Raw genomic sequence first — 15,453 nt, forward strand, 5'->3', positions numbered from 1 at the left:
GATAGTTTTACTCTGCTTTTTAAAAATTACTTGGTCTTAGGAGTTCAGCATGAAACAATGCTAGGTCCTTTCCAGCTTGGATTTATTAATTTCAGTTATTGAGAGGTTTTCTCATGGAGAACCACTGGAAAATTACGAATGGACCAACTATTGATTTAGTTACAAAATCACTGCTTTATCTATCCACCTGCTTCATATTAGAATCGTTGGAGAAAATTCTGGGCTGGGAAATGAAATACTTAAGTCAAGAGTTTTAGGATATTGTGAAAAGGAGGCAGATGGTCACTGTATCACAGCTAATAATCTTCAAGGAGAAGAACATCATCTCAACCACCATTTCCTATCCTGTGCCCATAGATAATCAATATTCAATAACTATTTGATGAGTGACAGAAGGGATAGGTGACCAAATATCAGTCAAATATATTCAGACTTCCCAAGATGATTATTTGAAATATGGACAGATAGCTAACGACTGAGAATAAGCCCAATCTACACATTCAGTCGTCAGTTTTAGATAGTGTGCTTGAACGCATATAATTAAGAAACAAGCCTGCATACCTGAAAACTGGCATGCACATCATGGGGGTGAGATACCTGTGACCTCTTCTTCTCATTCACTATACCAGCAATGGAAGGTCAGCTTATCTGTCTACATTTGTGTTGAAATTTCACTAGTTGTCTAGGATGCCTCTCTACTAGCCTTGTTTCTTCCCTGTCTGATGCTGATACTTGAGGATCAGACATGAACCCTTTAGGTAAAGGCTTTGTTTATAAAGCAAACACCCAATGAAGGGAACAGTACAGGTGGCTGACTTATGGAAATGCGTAAAAACAATTCTGTAAACTGTTACTTATATTTCAGTGTGCACAGAGAGCTCAAATCATGTTTTGGATGGAATAAAAAGTGGAAACATAAGGCTGTAAAGTACCAGTGACAAAGTGGATAAAAGGGAGGGTACGACATGTAGGATTCAGTTAATCCACCTTCTCCTGCCCTTACTGTAAATCTGGAGAATAGACAGATGTTTGTAGCCTAGACATCAAGTTTCTGGAAAATCACCAAGAGATGATGAGCTCCAAGAGATGCTCATGTGTCGCTGTCTTCACTCTCAAGATTTCCCTGAGGGGTGACAGGTGGTCTTTGGCCAAGGTCGTCTATTAAGGGCCAGAAGCCAGACTCTAGCTTCTTTCCATCTACCAGTGTCTGTGAAGAAGGGCCTTTCAGTATGGTGAGGACCACAAAATGCTGGTGACTGACTCAGAGTAGTTAAAATGTCACAGTGCCAGGCCACTCACCAGTAGTTTGCAGAGTGGTCTGGAATCTATATGATTTATAAGGTCAGTCTGACACCCCAACAGAGCCTTTTTTTTTTTTTAAAGAACAGGATTTCCTTATGGAGTCATGCTGGCCTGGAACTCAGTATGCAGACGAAACTGGCCTAAAATTTGTGGCAATCCTCCTGCCTCTACCTCCTAATTGCTGGGATCACAGGTAAGTATCATTATGCCTTGCTAGGGCAGGTTTTGAAAATAATCTGGCTCCACTAACTACAGCATGCCATGATGACTTATCCCAGATACTGCAACCTTGAAACATCCGTGGAGCTGATGAATGTGAAGGTGTCCGGCTTTTCTACTTGTACTCAGCATTGAAGTTAAGACCTTGCACATGCTAGCCCAGTGCTCTATCATGAGTGCATCTCCAGCCTTCTTTTAACTTTGTGCTTTGAGACAAGGACTCACTAAATTGGCTTTGAACTCTGTAGCCCAGTCTGGACTTGAATTTGCAGTCTTGCCTCGGCCTCCCCAGTAGCTGAGATTACAAACCTGTACCATCAGGACCAGTTTATTATAATATTTTAGAGCTACCCTCTACTTAACCAAATAGCTTTCATTAAGTCTGAACGTGCTATGGCCCTTGTATTTTCATAATCAACTTTAGTATCTTAGGGACTTGAATTTTATTCAATGTATTAAAATTTTTCAGTCTAAACATTTCACAATCAGTAATAAATTCCTTTTCTCATTTTTTTTTGTTGACCAAAATTGGCATTTATCAAAAGCTGTGCCTTGGAAAACCCAAGAGAACTTGTGTTCTGTGAGTTTATCATCACCAAACTCATCTGAATAAAAGTACTGTGTTGTACAAGACTTTTATTTTTCTTAGATGCACTTAATGGATTAGATCACTTACAAACCACATGGTAGAATCTATGGGAATTGCTGCAAACTGGGCAAAGTTTTAGAAGCCGAATTCAGTGTAGACTTCTGAAAGCAGTCACCATCATCTGCTCCAGTGTAGAAACTAGATTTCATTAAGCATGAGTTACCTGGTCCCATTGTTACTCCTGAGGTCACGGGCTACATAGCCTCGGTTCTGAGGTTTGACTGCATCCTGACATTCGAGATGCCAAACCCTGATGCTTTGGTCTTCTGAAGATGATATTCTGAACTAACTGGTAAGGTGCTGGGTTTGGAAGGTTTTCTGGGATGATTCTAACAGTCCTTGAATTTTAGAATTCTGAAGTGTGTAATCGCTAAACTTGCTAATCTTGATTGTCAACTTGACTGGATCTGGAATTAATTGACATGAGAGAGACTGTTTAGAGCAGATCATTTGAAGCTGGAAGACCCACCCTAAATGTGGGCCTTACCTTTTAATGGCAGTCCACATGAAAGGTCATGACAGAAGGGAGCTTTCCCTTTTTTGCCTGCTTGCTCTCTCTCACTGGCAAGTTCACCTTGTTGCTTTGGTATTCCTTGACTGATAGAAGAGCCAACTTTGTCAAATTTCAGTGTAGTCTGAGGTCTAGAAGATCTCCAGGGATCCTTCAAGCCTTCCTGGCCTGCTGAGACATCCAGCCCTCATGGACTGATCAACTACCGGGTTCTTAGCCTCTCCAGCATGGTATAGCCATTTTTGGACTACTCAGACTATCCTGTAAGTCTATATTATAAACCCCCACACTTATTTTATCAGTTCTGTTCTTTTAGAGAGCCTTGCCTAATTCAGAAATTGGTACCAGGATCATGACTTACTGCTGTGACAGACCTGACCATGTTGTTTTGGGGAGGATTGTGGAAGATTTTGAATTTTGAACTGGAAAAGCCATTGAGTGCTTAGAGCTCAATGAGCTGTTCTGTAGGAACTTGGAAAAACCGCTGAACAAGGTGTAGTCAATGGAGGCCTGGCTCGTGAAGCTTCAAAGAGAAGCAAGGAATATATCAGGACTGTTGGTATTGAGTTAAGAAATTTTGGAAGTAAAATATTTTGTGTTTTACTGGGACAATTAATGCTGGTCAGTGAGGGCTGAAAATGAGCTGTGAGTAACAAGAGACTAGCATCGTTGAAGTGAAATCTTCTGGGAAGTATTTTCACAGGGTCAGCACACAGAAATTGTGGTGCAGAGGGGGCCTGGGGTTCCATCTCAAGCTGGAAGCAGGACTTGGTAATGTGTAAGAGTCTCCTACATGGTACTGGTTTTGAAGCATAAAGGAGTCCTGGAGAGCAGCTGAGGCTTTGCAGTATGAGAGGCCAGGAAAGGCCATTGGTGAAGGTACAGTCTCAGTTGTAGTGAAGAGCCCCAGGATTGAAGGGGTCATGGAGAGAATCTGAGGCTTTGACCCTGAGGGTTCAGGAGAATCTATTGGTGAAGGTACTGCCTCAGTTTCAGTAGAAACTCTGGCATATTGGAATCACCAGGGCCATGGGACAACCACCAAGGGCAGGGGTTGGTATGGAATAAAGCCGGCCTGAGCCTACAAGACAAGTTGTGTGTGCTGTGTGTGGATGGCAGAATCAGAGTGGAGCTGCCCAAGTCCTTTAAAGTCCACAAGGTTGTAGTGAATCTCAGATGTACAGTCTTGAGCTACTTTGCAGGACTTTGGTTTTGCTTAAGTATGCCAAATTCTTTCCTTTTGAAATAAGAGAGTACTTGTTTTGGATTTTACAGAAGCCCACAGTTAAGAGACTTTTAAAAGAGACTGAACTTTTAAAATGTTTGAATTTTTTAAAGACTGGGGGACTTTTACAGTTGTAGTCTTTTATATTGCAATACTAATATGAACATGAGATCTTCGGGCTAAGAAACAGAAGGGTTGTGGTTTAAAGTGATGTGTTTGTCAATTTGACAAAGGTGGGAAGGTAGTCTTGTCTTGTATAATAAGAAAGCAGGCTGAGCACAGGTCAGGGAGTAACCCAGTAAGCAGTGTTCCTCCATGGCCTGTGCTCAGCTCCTGTCTCTAGGTTCCTGCCCTGACTTCCCTCAGTGATGAACTGTGACTAGAGCAATATAAGGTAAAACAAACCCTTTCTCCCTAAGTTGGTTTTGGTCAGTGTTTTTATCAATGCAATAGAAAGCAACTTAGATAAAGTGTTTAATGTAAGCCGATTCCTGTTGTTTACAAATGAAAAGCCCGAGTATCTAATTCTTTATTTTCTCTCACTTTTTGATGTATTTGTTTAGAACTGATAATTAGGGGCTGGGCTGGAGAGATGGCTTAGTGGTAAAGAACACTGGCTGCTTTTGAAAAGGACCCAGGTTCAGTTCCCAGCACCTACATATTGATTAACAACTGTCTGTAACTCTTGTTCCAATGGATCTGATGCCATAATTATAAATAAAATACTTTTTAAAAGAACTGATAATTAATTGGAATTTGTTGTTTTTGCTTTTGGGGGAAATCAATAGTATCATCAACACTGTCTTTCATACTCCTTCCATCACCTGCTTGTAGGACAGAATCCGAAATTAGAAGTGAGGCTATTTCTCCTCTGACCTCCACTTCTATAGGAAGGTTAGGAAATCTCTATTTTTTCCTTCCGTATGTTGTTTTTTAGACACTGCTTCCAAGGAAAAGAAGTGATTCTCAGTGCTGCCAAGTTTGCTGTGAGGTCAGTCATGAAAGTAAAAGAAAAAAGCTGAAAATCTGTGATCTTTGGCTACAAACCCAGGATAGCTAGACCAGGCTGGTCTCGAACTCACAGAGATCCACCTGCCTCTGCCTCCCCAGTGCTGGGATTAAAAGCGTGTGCTACCATGCCCGGCATATGCTAATGATTTTTTTTCTTTTCGGCCTTGAATCCATTGGGTTAAATTTACTTTGTATCAAGGTTGTGGAGAATTAAGTGTGGAAACTGTTTTAAGCTATAGTATTAGAATTTTAAGCACCCTTACTATGGAAATGTCTGATTTCAGTGCGCTTTGGAATGGATGGAAGGGACCTATGATTTGAATTGTGAATACATCTTCCCAGTAGTTTGATTTTGTACCCATTTGACTCATGTACAGTTTGAAAACTCAATTTTCTTTTTTTTTAAATTGAATTTTTGTAATTTTTGTACAATAGAATTTGATGGTACTTAGGTCCCCTCCCCTATTCCCACCTCCACTTTATGGCCCCTCAATTTAATGTACTTTAATTTTTTTGTCTTCAAAAGGCCTTCAATGTGGAGGAGCTTGGTTAACCTACCAAGAGTCCCTTTCTTGAAAGAGACTGTCTCTGCCCCTGCCAGTAACCATTTGTTGCCACAATTTCCTTAGGAGATGGAGCTTCTTCTCTACTTCCTCTCATCTCTGCTAGGATTCTGTCCGGTTTGAGTTTACCTGGGATTTGTGCATGCTGTCACAATTGTTGTGAGTTCATATGAGTAACTGACCAGTGTTCTGGAAAATTCTGATTCCTTGTGCTCATCTACCATCTCTGGCTCTTAAAGCCTTTCTGCTCCCTCTTCCACAAAGATCCCTGAACCTTGGGAGCACAAGTTTGATATAACTGTGCTATTCATGGACAAGCACCCTGCAGCCTCTTGTTCTCTGCATGTTGGCCAGTTGTGGGTTTCTGTTACGGGAGTAACCAACCAGCCACTCTTCAATTGGATTTAAGGTCTGCTCCCTACGATAGACTCCATACCTGACATTGATATCAGGCTTACGGACCTGAGGCCAAACAGGTCACAGGACATAAGGGAGAACCTAGTACTAGTTTTCTTCTAAATAATTAGAATATTAAACTGACTCTTAATGACTTATTGTCATGCCCATAGATTACTATATCTCTCAGCTCTCACCAGAGAAGCACAACTTTCATGTGCGGTTTGTTTTCCTTCTTCAGAATAAATTGCATCCCTTCCCAAAGTCGATGCCTACAATCTGTACCCTTCTTGCTTTGCGCTCTTTACTTGGGTTCTTCCTAAATGAAAATGTAAACTCTGAAAGGGCAAGAACGTTTTCTCTTTTGTTCCCATGGACATAGAACTCAGAACAGTGCCCAGCATACTGAGACTTCTCCATGAATTTTTGATAGGTATTTAGAATGTATGACTTTCAAGGGTACTTAGCCTTACAATGATTAAAATGAGGAGAGCTGTAAAATGAAGTTGCCATGTGTCATTAGAAGACAGTACACTGGGCATCTGCCCTTTGAGGAATTTGCCTTTTGAGTTGAATTAAGGCTGGAATTCATTCTAAGTCATCTGGAAGCACTTTCCCGTCAAGTTTGTAAGTGGTCCCAGGACAGAAGAGCTGCCTCTGTTTTCATGCCCCTCTTTACCACATGCCTCTGTTTTCACAAAGCAGAAAGGCTCCTAAGTTGAGAATACTATGAACAGAAACACTTGGCTAAATTAAATTTTTCAGAAAATTAAATCAGAAATCACAGAAATAAATGATTTAGGGTATTTGGGTTGAGGCTATAGCTCAGTTGTTATAGTATTTGCCTAGCCTACATGAGACACTAGATTCAGTTCCCAGAGCTAGCATAAACCAGGGGTGTTGGCAGAAGGATCAGAAGTCCAAGGTCACTCTCAGCTATTTAGAGAGTTGGGGGCAAGCTTGGGCTACATGAGACCTTGTCTCAAACAAACACAAACACCAACAGAAAGACTAGGGGTATGCATCCCTGGATGTGTTAGGTAATTACTGATAAGGGGAAGTTGGCATTTTCTGAACATAGGGCTTCTTTAAATCTTCTCCAACGTGAAGAGCTATTGACATGCTCCTGATTTTGCCACATCTACACTGTCCTTTCCACTCTCTTGAAAATGACTACTTAATTTCTTGACTAATTAAAAGCAAACAGAATCAGTCTCAAACATCACTACCAAGGAAAGAATGTTTAAGTTATATAAGGGTTTTCTTTATTTAACCAATTTGGTCACAGACAGCCTAAAGTAGTGCCCGTTTATGTTAAAACCTCTATGTACAGAGGGTTTACATTGACAGAAAAAGACTTAGAAAATTTAGTCTTTAGTCTATATCATTTAGAATTAAGTTCCTTGAACTGATTGGTATTAATAAATGAAAAATCATCTGTTATTTTCTTGCTAATGGGATGGGGCATTTATCTTCTCAGAAACATAGTTATGAGTAATGAAAGACATTCATTTTAGAATTAAAATGGGGGGGGGGATAAACAAATACCAAGTATTGATATGATTCATATATTAAAGCATATTCATATATTGTTGCCCTTACAACAATTGGCCAATTATCAGACAAATGTGTACTTACTGTTTCTTTTAAAAGGAGGATTAAAATCTGTTTCGTTAAGAAACCACATCAAAATTCACCATGTAATACTTTTCTTCAGGGGCATTGCCAGAGTTCTGAAACCAACCCTTTTATTGGACATGGGAATGTGCATGCTTATGTCCCATGGAATAGAGTCTGACATGGTAAGGGGCCAAATGGGATTATGTTCCTTCACTCCATCCTCCTTCCTGGGCAGGTTGGCACTGGTAAGATTGAAGGAGCGTTTATCAACTAGTGAATCCTGTATCTCCTTGCCAACAAAGCAGGGGCAAGTTATGAAGACACCTGGATTGGAGGGGGTGGGGTGGGCATAAAAAGAAGAATAAATTACTGTTGGGAAGAGAGGAAGAAGTAGGGCAGGGGCAAGGACCAAGAACAGATCACCCTGGTTTTCCAGTAGCCAATCCCATTGGCTGCTGCTCCAAAGATGTGAAAACCATTCCAATCACTATGTGAATGGGAAAGAAGGCAAAGAAGATTTTATTTCACGGTGCTGATTTTGAAACTGAAAATTGCACATTAAATATGCACATTGAAACCCTAATATTATTTAACTCAGAGAGACATTTTTTGATAACAAATTACTCAGAAGTGTTTTACAGAAAAAGCAGAGCTTAGGGATTAAGGTATCACTGTCGGAGAGTTCTTACACATTCTGAAGATGAGAACATGACATGGAGGTTCCTTGTGATGAGACAGAAAAAAAGATGGTGGCTGTGATGGATGTAAAGTAACCCTCAGCATTTTCTGCCTTTGGTGTGGTGTAGAGTACAACACAGCAAAGCGCATCTTTCCATGGCAAAAGGGATGGATCAGCAAAATTTGAGTTAATCCAAAGAGGAGGACTGTCAGGGGAAGCCTCTCTAGTCACACAAACCCTTCAAAGCACAGAAGTTTCTCTGCTCAGCAGCAGAAGACACCAGAGAGACTAGCAGTGTGAGGGCATCAAAGGATCCTGGACCAGGGATGGTACAGCTTCTAGGAACTGAGAAGGCCCCTAAGCTGGAGCAGAAAGGAAATGGAGACTTTAGTCCCGTGATGCTAAGAACTAGATGAGAGAAATAATCCAGTGATTGCACGACTATTCTTAGAAATTAAGTAAGATCCCAAGCAGGCTGACTAGTAGACTTGTGCCTGTTCATTCTTGAGTAGAAGTTATAGCTCAAATCCAAACTTTTGAACTGCCAAGTTGGATGTGGTTTTAAGCTGGTAAGTTAATGGCAGTTTGCTGAACAGTCATAGGAAATGAATAGAATGCTATTATAAATTTGATATCTTTTAAGAGGAGTATACACACATATGTATATACACTTTTTGACTTTTTTACTTTTATTTTATGTATATGAATGTTTTCCCTGCATGTATGCAAATATACCCATGCTGTGCAACAATCATGGAGACCATCAGATCCTGTGGAACTGGAGTTATGGGTGGTTGTTAGCTGCTATGTGGGCTCTGGGAACCTAACCCAGATTAGCTGAGCCATCTCTCTACCCCCAAGGAGTATATTTTTAAATCCTAGGAACTTGAGTTTGAAGACACTGTCATATTAATTCATTCCTTAGTCTATCTTAATGGTTAAGATTCTGCCACATTTAGTGGTTGGTTTCAGAGATATAGAATTATTTAACAGTTACTATTAATTGCCACTTCCTAGGTCTGTGTTTTTGAACAATGGAGGGTAAGGAGAAAGTCACAGCATTCTTTAAATATTGCCATGGCCTCACTTCAGTCTCTAATGTAGATCAGGTCCTTTCTCTCTACATTTAGTTTAAGTGAGTACCATGAGGAAGCTGACCTCAGAGCAAGGTAACATGAAAAAGCAACAGAAATACTGAAAAAAAAAACTTGAAAAAAGTTACTTCCTCTTCAACTCCTTTTCTCTTTACCACCAACTATTCAAGACAAAAGGACGCTCAAAGGAACAGTGACTGTGAGTGTTCTCCCACAGGTGGAAGGCTTGAAACTTCCTGAACTGATTTTTAGGTCAATAAAGTCAAGATTAAACACTTCAAGTTCATATGGATTAAATGAGAATTTACTGAGTTTCCAGAAGTGATGAAAACACAAAATTTTATTGTTTCCTACACAAACATGGAACATGGTACCTTTTCAATTCTGCTTTCCTGAGATTTCTTAAAGTAGATTGTGGGGATCCCCAGTTCGGAGGCAGCTATCCACTGCAGAGTGGCTCGAAGCTCAGCATCAGGACACTCTGGCTCCAGGTCAAAGTTGATCACCAGCAGGCTCCTCTGAGGGCTGGTTGTTCTCCCTGGCAGTCCAGAGGCCTGTTCTGAACAGACACAAGCACAGCCTTACTCTGCTTTCCAAAGGGAGATCCCAGGAAATTGTGTGTCAACATTAGGGAAATGTGGCTTACCCTTCAAGCTTTCTGACTGTCCTTTAAGAATCTCCTTTTCTTCTACTAATTCACTTTGGGAGAAAAGAACAGTATATGGTTGATAATGTTTAGGAAGAATAAGCTGTAATGGAAGATGAGGTGATGGAATCTTCTGGAATTCACTCTTACGGTTCTCATGGAACAAAGGAACATTGGGGACAGAACACCGGCCTTATGTAAGATGACTGGGTTTGCAATTACTGTTCCCTTTCATCACAGAGAAGTTTTCGGTAATGTGAATGGTTTTAGTTAGAAGAGTTGGTGTGGGAGACTTTGAATTCCATCTTTCATTTCTTTTCAAATTCCTTTCTGCAAACCTCCCCAGGGTAAACTTAAGGAGAGACGTGGGCAACTATAGTAAATTTGGGGATTTACTCTTGTGCATTTCACTTGCCTCTTAATGGACCACATTTTCCCACTTTTGTTTCAATGTGTTTTCTATACCGTGGTACCAACATATACTTGCATTTTAATGTAGAGAAATAGGTTTTACATGTATAGCCTTCTGTGAACTGGGATCAGGGCAATCATCAAACAATGAAATATAAAATTTATGGCAAAATATATCAATAAACAGAATCCTTTTTCTTTTTATTTTTAGCCAATTGAGGTAGAGCAGGCTGGAGATAATTTACAACTAAGGTCTCGCGAATAAATTGAGCCATTCATTAGCTATGATCCCATTCAATATTGGAGATGTTTTTGCATAGTTTTTACTTGTTAAAGAGTCCTACAAGTACTGGAAAGACCCAGTAAATGCTTCCAAACTGAGGGCATGTGGCTCAGCAGCAGAAAAGAAGTGACTGCCTTGGGAAGCCTGCAAATGTCCTGCATTTTTATGTAGTCAGAAATTTGGAGTTAAGTTTTTAAGATGTATCTTTTGATAACAGAAGATTCTTTCACATATGCTGTTGATTCTAAAACCTGGCTGATGAATTCCATGGGTCAACTCCATGAGTGACGATAGTTTCACTGATATTGAAAGATTTAGCTGCTCTTTCATTAATACCTAATTGTTTGCAGAAAGGCCAAATTTCTAAGGGTCCAGATTTTATGACTGATCTTTGTACAAGTAATGTAAATGGCCTGGAAAGTTGGAGATGTAGTTTCTGTGGAAAGGGATGCTGACTATGGGTGAAAGTGATTTAGACTTTGCTTGATAATAGACTTTTCCTGGAGTATGGATTCATTATTACAAAGAGAGAAAGAGAAAGTGCTAAACTAAAATTAATCTACAACAAAGTAGTTTTTCTTTGTTTTGTTTTATGTTACCCTCGTCTGTTCATCCCTACTTGTGAGTAATGAGAAAACATGGCTCGTGGCACCCTTCAATCACTGAGGAGCATATCCGATTTAGTGCTAAAATAAAAGTGCTTCCTCTACAGAAAGTAATTGAGGAAATAGGTTAGGAATCAGTGTTGGACTGCTACTTTACAATTTATCTAAAATTTCAGAAATTTCCAAATAACAGTTTAAGTCACCATAGCCAAATTAGAATACAATTCACTTAACTTTCAGAGTAATCACAAACTAGAAGTGGCCACGACTTCAGGTTGCCCTTCTGTTCTGTGTCTCATTTCATGTAGTGCAGCTTGTGTGTCCCTAAGAACTTTCTTCTTTTGGTCTGTGAGAGGTCCACATGTTGAGGGTGCAGAGTTACCAGGTGGGGATGACATCTGTATCTTGGCAACCATTTGACATTAGATGCATTTCATTTCATATTGACAATCCCTAGTGTCCATCAGCAAAAGAAAAGCCAGCCATATCTGGTTTTGCTTAAATGACTATATTCTGCAGTACAATTGTTCTGGCATACAATTTAAATGGAATTTTCTTTTTATAAAGCTAAGTAGGGAAAATGACAGGTACATCTGATTGTTGGTAAGCTTTGTCTGGAATGACTATTCCTTAGGGGATGGGTGTGAAACCGAGAAAGCAGTGATGGGCTGGGGCCTGTTCTAGGCCTGAGCTATCACTCCAGTGACATGGAATTGCAGTGGCACAGACAAAATGAAACGGCAGCTGGGCACGACCTGCACGATCACAGTGATGGCCAGATGGAGTCGGAGAAGTGCTCTCACGGTCACTGAGTCTCGTGTCTACTTACTTAGTCATGGGAGAAGATGGCATGCTTTCCTGATAACTGTCCAGATCCGTAATGCCAAGACTGCTAGTGGCACTACTGTGGCCATTGCTGACAAAGCAAAAGTTCACACATTAATGCCCGTCTCTGCCCCTGGCCACACTACTGACACCCTACTGCACTGAGAGGTCTAGCCTGTGCTCCCCAGGAGAATTGTGCTTTGTGCCTAGACCATCTGCGTTGCTACTGATTTTTGACTAAATTAGAGGAAAAGGTGAGGCCGAAGCCAAATAGGTTTATTCCAGTGATAACTGACAATAATAACAAAACGGCCTATAGTCTCTGAAGTGGTGCCATGCTTGGCGAATCATTTATAGTTGGTAACGACCAAGGATTCTTCACTTCCTCATTCTGCTTAGAAGGAAGATGCTGATCATGAAGGGTTCTTGCTGGGGGGGGGGCATGCCTACTGGAGATGTAGACAGCAAAAATGCTGCCTATGGAAAGAACCAGAATGCTTATCTTCCTGTTTCTTAGTTCTGGATAAAAGCCAGGGAGCTCGTGTTTCCCTTGATATGTAGACAATTTTTCTTACGGCTAGTTCCATTCGGTATTTACCTGACTTGTTATTTTCCTACAGGACTATAGAATCTACAAGTACAAAGTTGGATAAAGTTTTACTGCTTTTTTACTTAGCAACCTCAGAGAGGAAGTAACATGTGAGCCCTTATGTATAATGGAGAAGGAAAACCACATCTCCAGTCATTGTTGTAGGTTGTATAATCAATGCACAGTCTACTCACAAGCCTGGAACTTACTCTCTGAAACACATTAGGGTTGAGCCAAGTTTGGGGCTCTATCTGGACATGTGAAATAGCACATATCCAATTTTTAACCAAACTCACTCAGTCGCCTCACGCTTTATTCGTTTCCCAAATCTCTCTTTGAAGCAAGGTTTTGAAAGGGTGACTGCTGGCGTGTTGTGTGATGGGGTGTTGTTCCTTCAAGATTTGCATGAGTGACCAAGACCCTCTAAATTTTGAATTGCTCTCAAGTTGCAGACAAGACACCTAATAAATTCATAGACTGGGGCATGATCACTCAGGGTCCAAAGATTTAAGTTCTCTTTTTTTCTTACTCTGTTTTGTGACATTTATTGGTAGATTTTGGAATTTTAGACAAATTATTTGATATAAAATGTTCCTAAGTCTTAGATTGAACTGCTAGAAACAAAACTTTCAGATTTCCCTACATCCAGGTGTTTCAGAATCCTGCTTTCTAACTGGCTTCTCTGGAGAGTCTATGGACTCAATGTCATAGGGTCAAATAAGACTTTGGACAGAAAAGATTTTTTTAGAGGTTATACCTAGAGTCTCCTTTCTAGCTTTTCCAGAAACAATACAGAGGGTAAGGAACATAACGGAGGGGACAATCAGGCCAAACAACACAACACAGTGTGGAGACACTTGCCTCGTGTAAACCCAGCCTGTGTTGCATCTGAAATACAAATGAATCAGAAAGAAAGTTCAAACACATCTTGTGTAAAGTCAGCTTCCATTAAAAAGAAAACCACAGTTGTTAGCACTGACTGCGCTTGTTGGGGCTTCAGGTCTAATAGAAAACAGCTAAGCACTAACCTTGGTCAAGGCAACTTAATCATAACTGGATATTAAGATACCTTTTAGCCCAAATCATGAAAGCAAGAGGAAACAGGGAGCTTTCCTTTCCCGCCCCCTTTTCTATTAAAGATGCTTGGAAGAGAATTGTAACATGCATTTTTGGAACCTTTGTTGAGACTGTCAAGTGAAGGAAGAGCAGGTACCTCATGGAACGCTCACTGAGCTGCAGGAAGCTGCTTGTGTCATCAGGGTTGTCGTCTTCATTGACCAGCTGGGACCAGCTACCCGTACTCTCCTCACTGCTGCTCGGAGGGTTCAGGGACTCATCAGGGGCTCTGGCTTCTGCGTAACATGCATTTTTGGAACCTTTGTTGAGACTGTCAAGTGCAGGAAGAGCAGGTACCTCATGGATCTCTCACTGAGCTGCAGGAAGCTGCTTGTGTCATCAGGGTTGTCGTCTTCATTGACCAGCTGGGACCAGCTACCCGTACTCTCCTCACTGCTGCTCGGAGGGTTCAGGGACTCATCAGGGGCTCTGGCTTCTGTCAAAACTTCAGCTTCTGGTACTTCTCTGGTAACAAGGCTGTCACTGTAAATATCAGGATGATATTACCAAGAGAGGAACAACATGGAACTCTTCACAGAGAGCGCAAGACACTGATGATGTCGGATATAGGGTGTTTCTTTAGGCTGGTGCTCCCTCTGGTCCCTGTTCCACTCTCCTTTTCATAAATACCCTCCATTAGTTTTCCCAAACCTTCCAATTATCTTTTTCTACTGACTTCTTCCTTTATTGTCAAGGTAGGATGGACACTGGTCTTCATATAAAAGAATCACTGTTGTACAATAGTCTTTAATTATTACATTTATTTATTTGTGTGTTGGGGGTATACATGTGCCATGGCATGTTTGTGGAGGTCAGAGGGCAATTTGTGGATGTGAGTTCTCACCTTCCCCATGTGGGTTCTGGTGACCAAACTCAAGTTTTCAGGATCAGCAGCAAGTGCTTTTACCTGCTGAACCATCTTGCCAGTCCCACAATAGTGTTTCAAACAAAGATACACAAAACATCTCTCTGTGGTTCTAATGCAATGATTCTGGAGGGAGGACCAGGAATCTGCATTTTAAAATAAACCACACCCAGTGATGTGGACATCCCCACACTTTCCCTTCAAATGCCCTTGGGGTGGTTTGAATGCGTTGAATGCACATACCCCCCTACTAATCCCCCCCAGGCACACACACACACACACACACACACACACACACACACACACAGAGCTATGAGCACTCTAGACCAGAACACTGAGGCATATACAAGTTACAAAGCTATTTATGTCTGTCTGTCCTCATGCCCTGTTTCCCTCATACACACTATACGACATGCTGTGAGAGTTGTGTGACTGGGGAATAAACTCAAAATTATGAAGCCAGGGGCTGGAGAGATGGCTCAGTGGCTCAGAGCACTGGCTGCTCTTGCAGAGGACCAGAGTTTGATTCCTAGCACCCACCTGGTGGCTAACAACTGTCCTTAACTCCAGTTTCAGGGAATCTGATGCCCTCTTCTGACCTCTGTGGGCATTGAATGACATAGGTGCATTTATACACATGCAGGCAATACTCTCATACACATAAGATAAAAATAAATAAAATATTAAAGAAATTACAAAGTCAGAGCTCATATGAGTTTTTGACACATCTGTCCTTCTCTAAGAAGAGGGAGAAGTGGGGGAAAGGAAAAAGGAGGGAAAAAGAGGCAGGCGTAGATAGAGAGGAAGGAAAAATGGCAAGTGATGGATAGCAGCAGAGAGAAGT

General features: G+C 41.0%; 1 protein-coding gene across 5 annotated transcripts in view; it reads right to left on the bottom strand.

Annotated features, from left to right (window-relative positions):
* The window catches only part of Sphkap (SPHK1 interactor, AKAP domain containing), a 153,343-nt gene that overhangs the window by 6,296 nt on the left and 131,594 nt on the right, over nucleotides 1-15,453 (bottom strand). For 2 of the 5 annotated variants that reach the window (XM_008825864.2, XM_008825861.1), the window contains exons 7-11: nucleotides 14,042-14,227; nucleotides 13,490-13,516; nucleotides 12,044-12,130; nucleotides 9,916-9,968; nucleotides 9,644-9,828 (exon numbers count right to left, since the gene is read on the bottom strand). In XM_008825864.2, coding sequence (XP_008824086.1) covers nucleotides 9,644-9,828; nucleotides 9,916-9,968; nucleotides 12,044-12,130; nucleotides 13,490-13,516; nucleotides 14,042-14,227 — 538 coding nt within the window. The remainder of the gene's footprint in view (nucleotides 1-9,643; nucleotides 9,829-9,915; nucleotides 9,969-12,043; nucleotides 12,131-13,489; nucleotides 13,517-14,041; nucleotides 14,228-15,453) is intronic. The other 3 variants (XM_008825863.1, XM_008825865.1, XM_008825866.1) reach the window with 3 other exon arrangements.

This window comes from Nannospalax galili, unplaced genomic scaffold (genome assembly GCF_000622305.1).
Source record: "Nannospalax galili isolate Female #2095 unplaced genomic scaffold, S.galili_v1.0 scaffold127, whole genome shotgun sequence".
In the NCBI taxonomy this organism is placed as follows: domain Eukaryota; kingdom Metazoa; phylum Chordata; class Mammalia; order Rodentia; family Spalacidae; genus Nannospalax; species Nannospalax galili.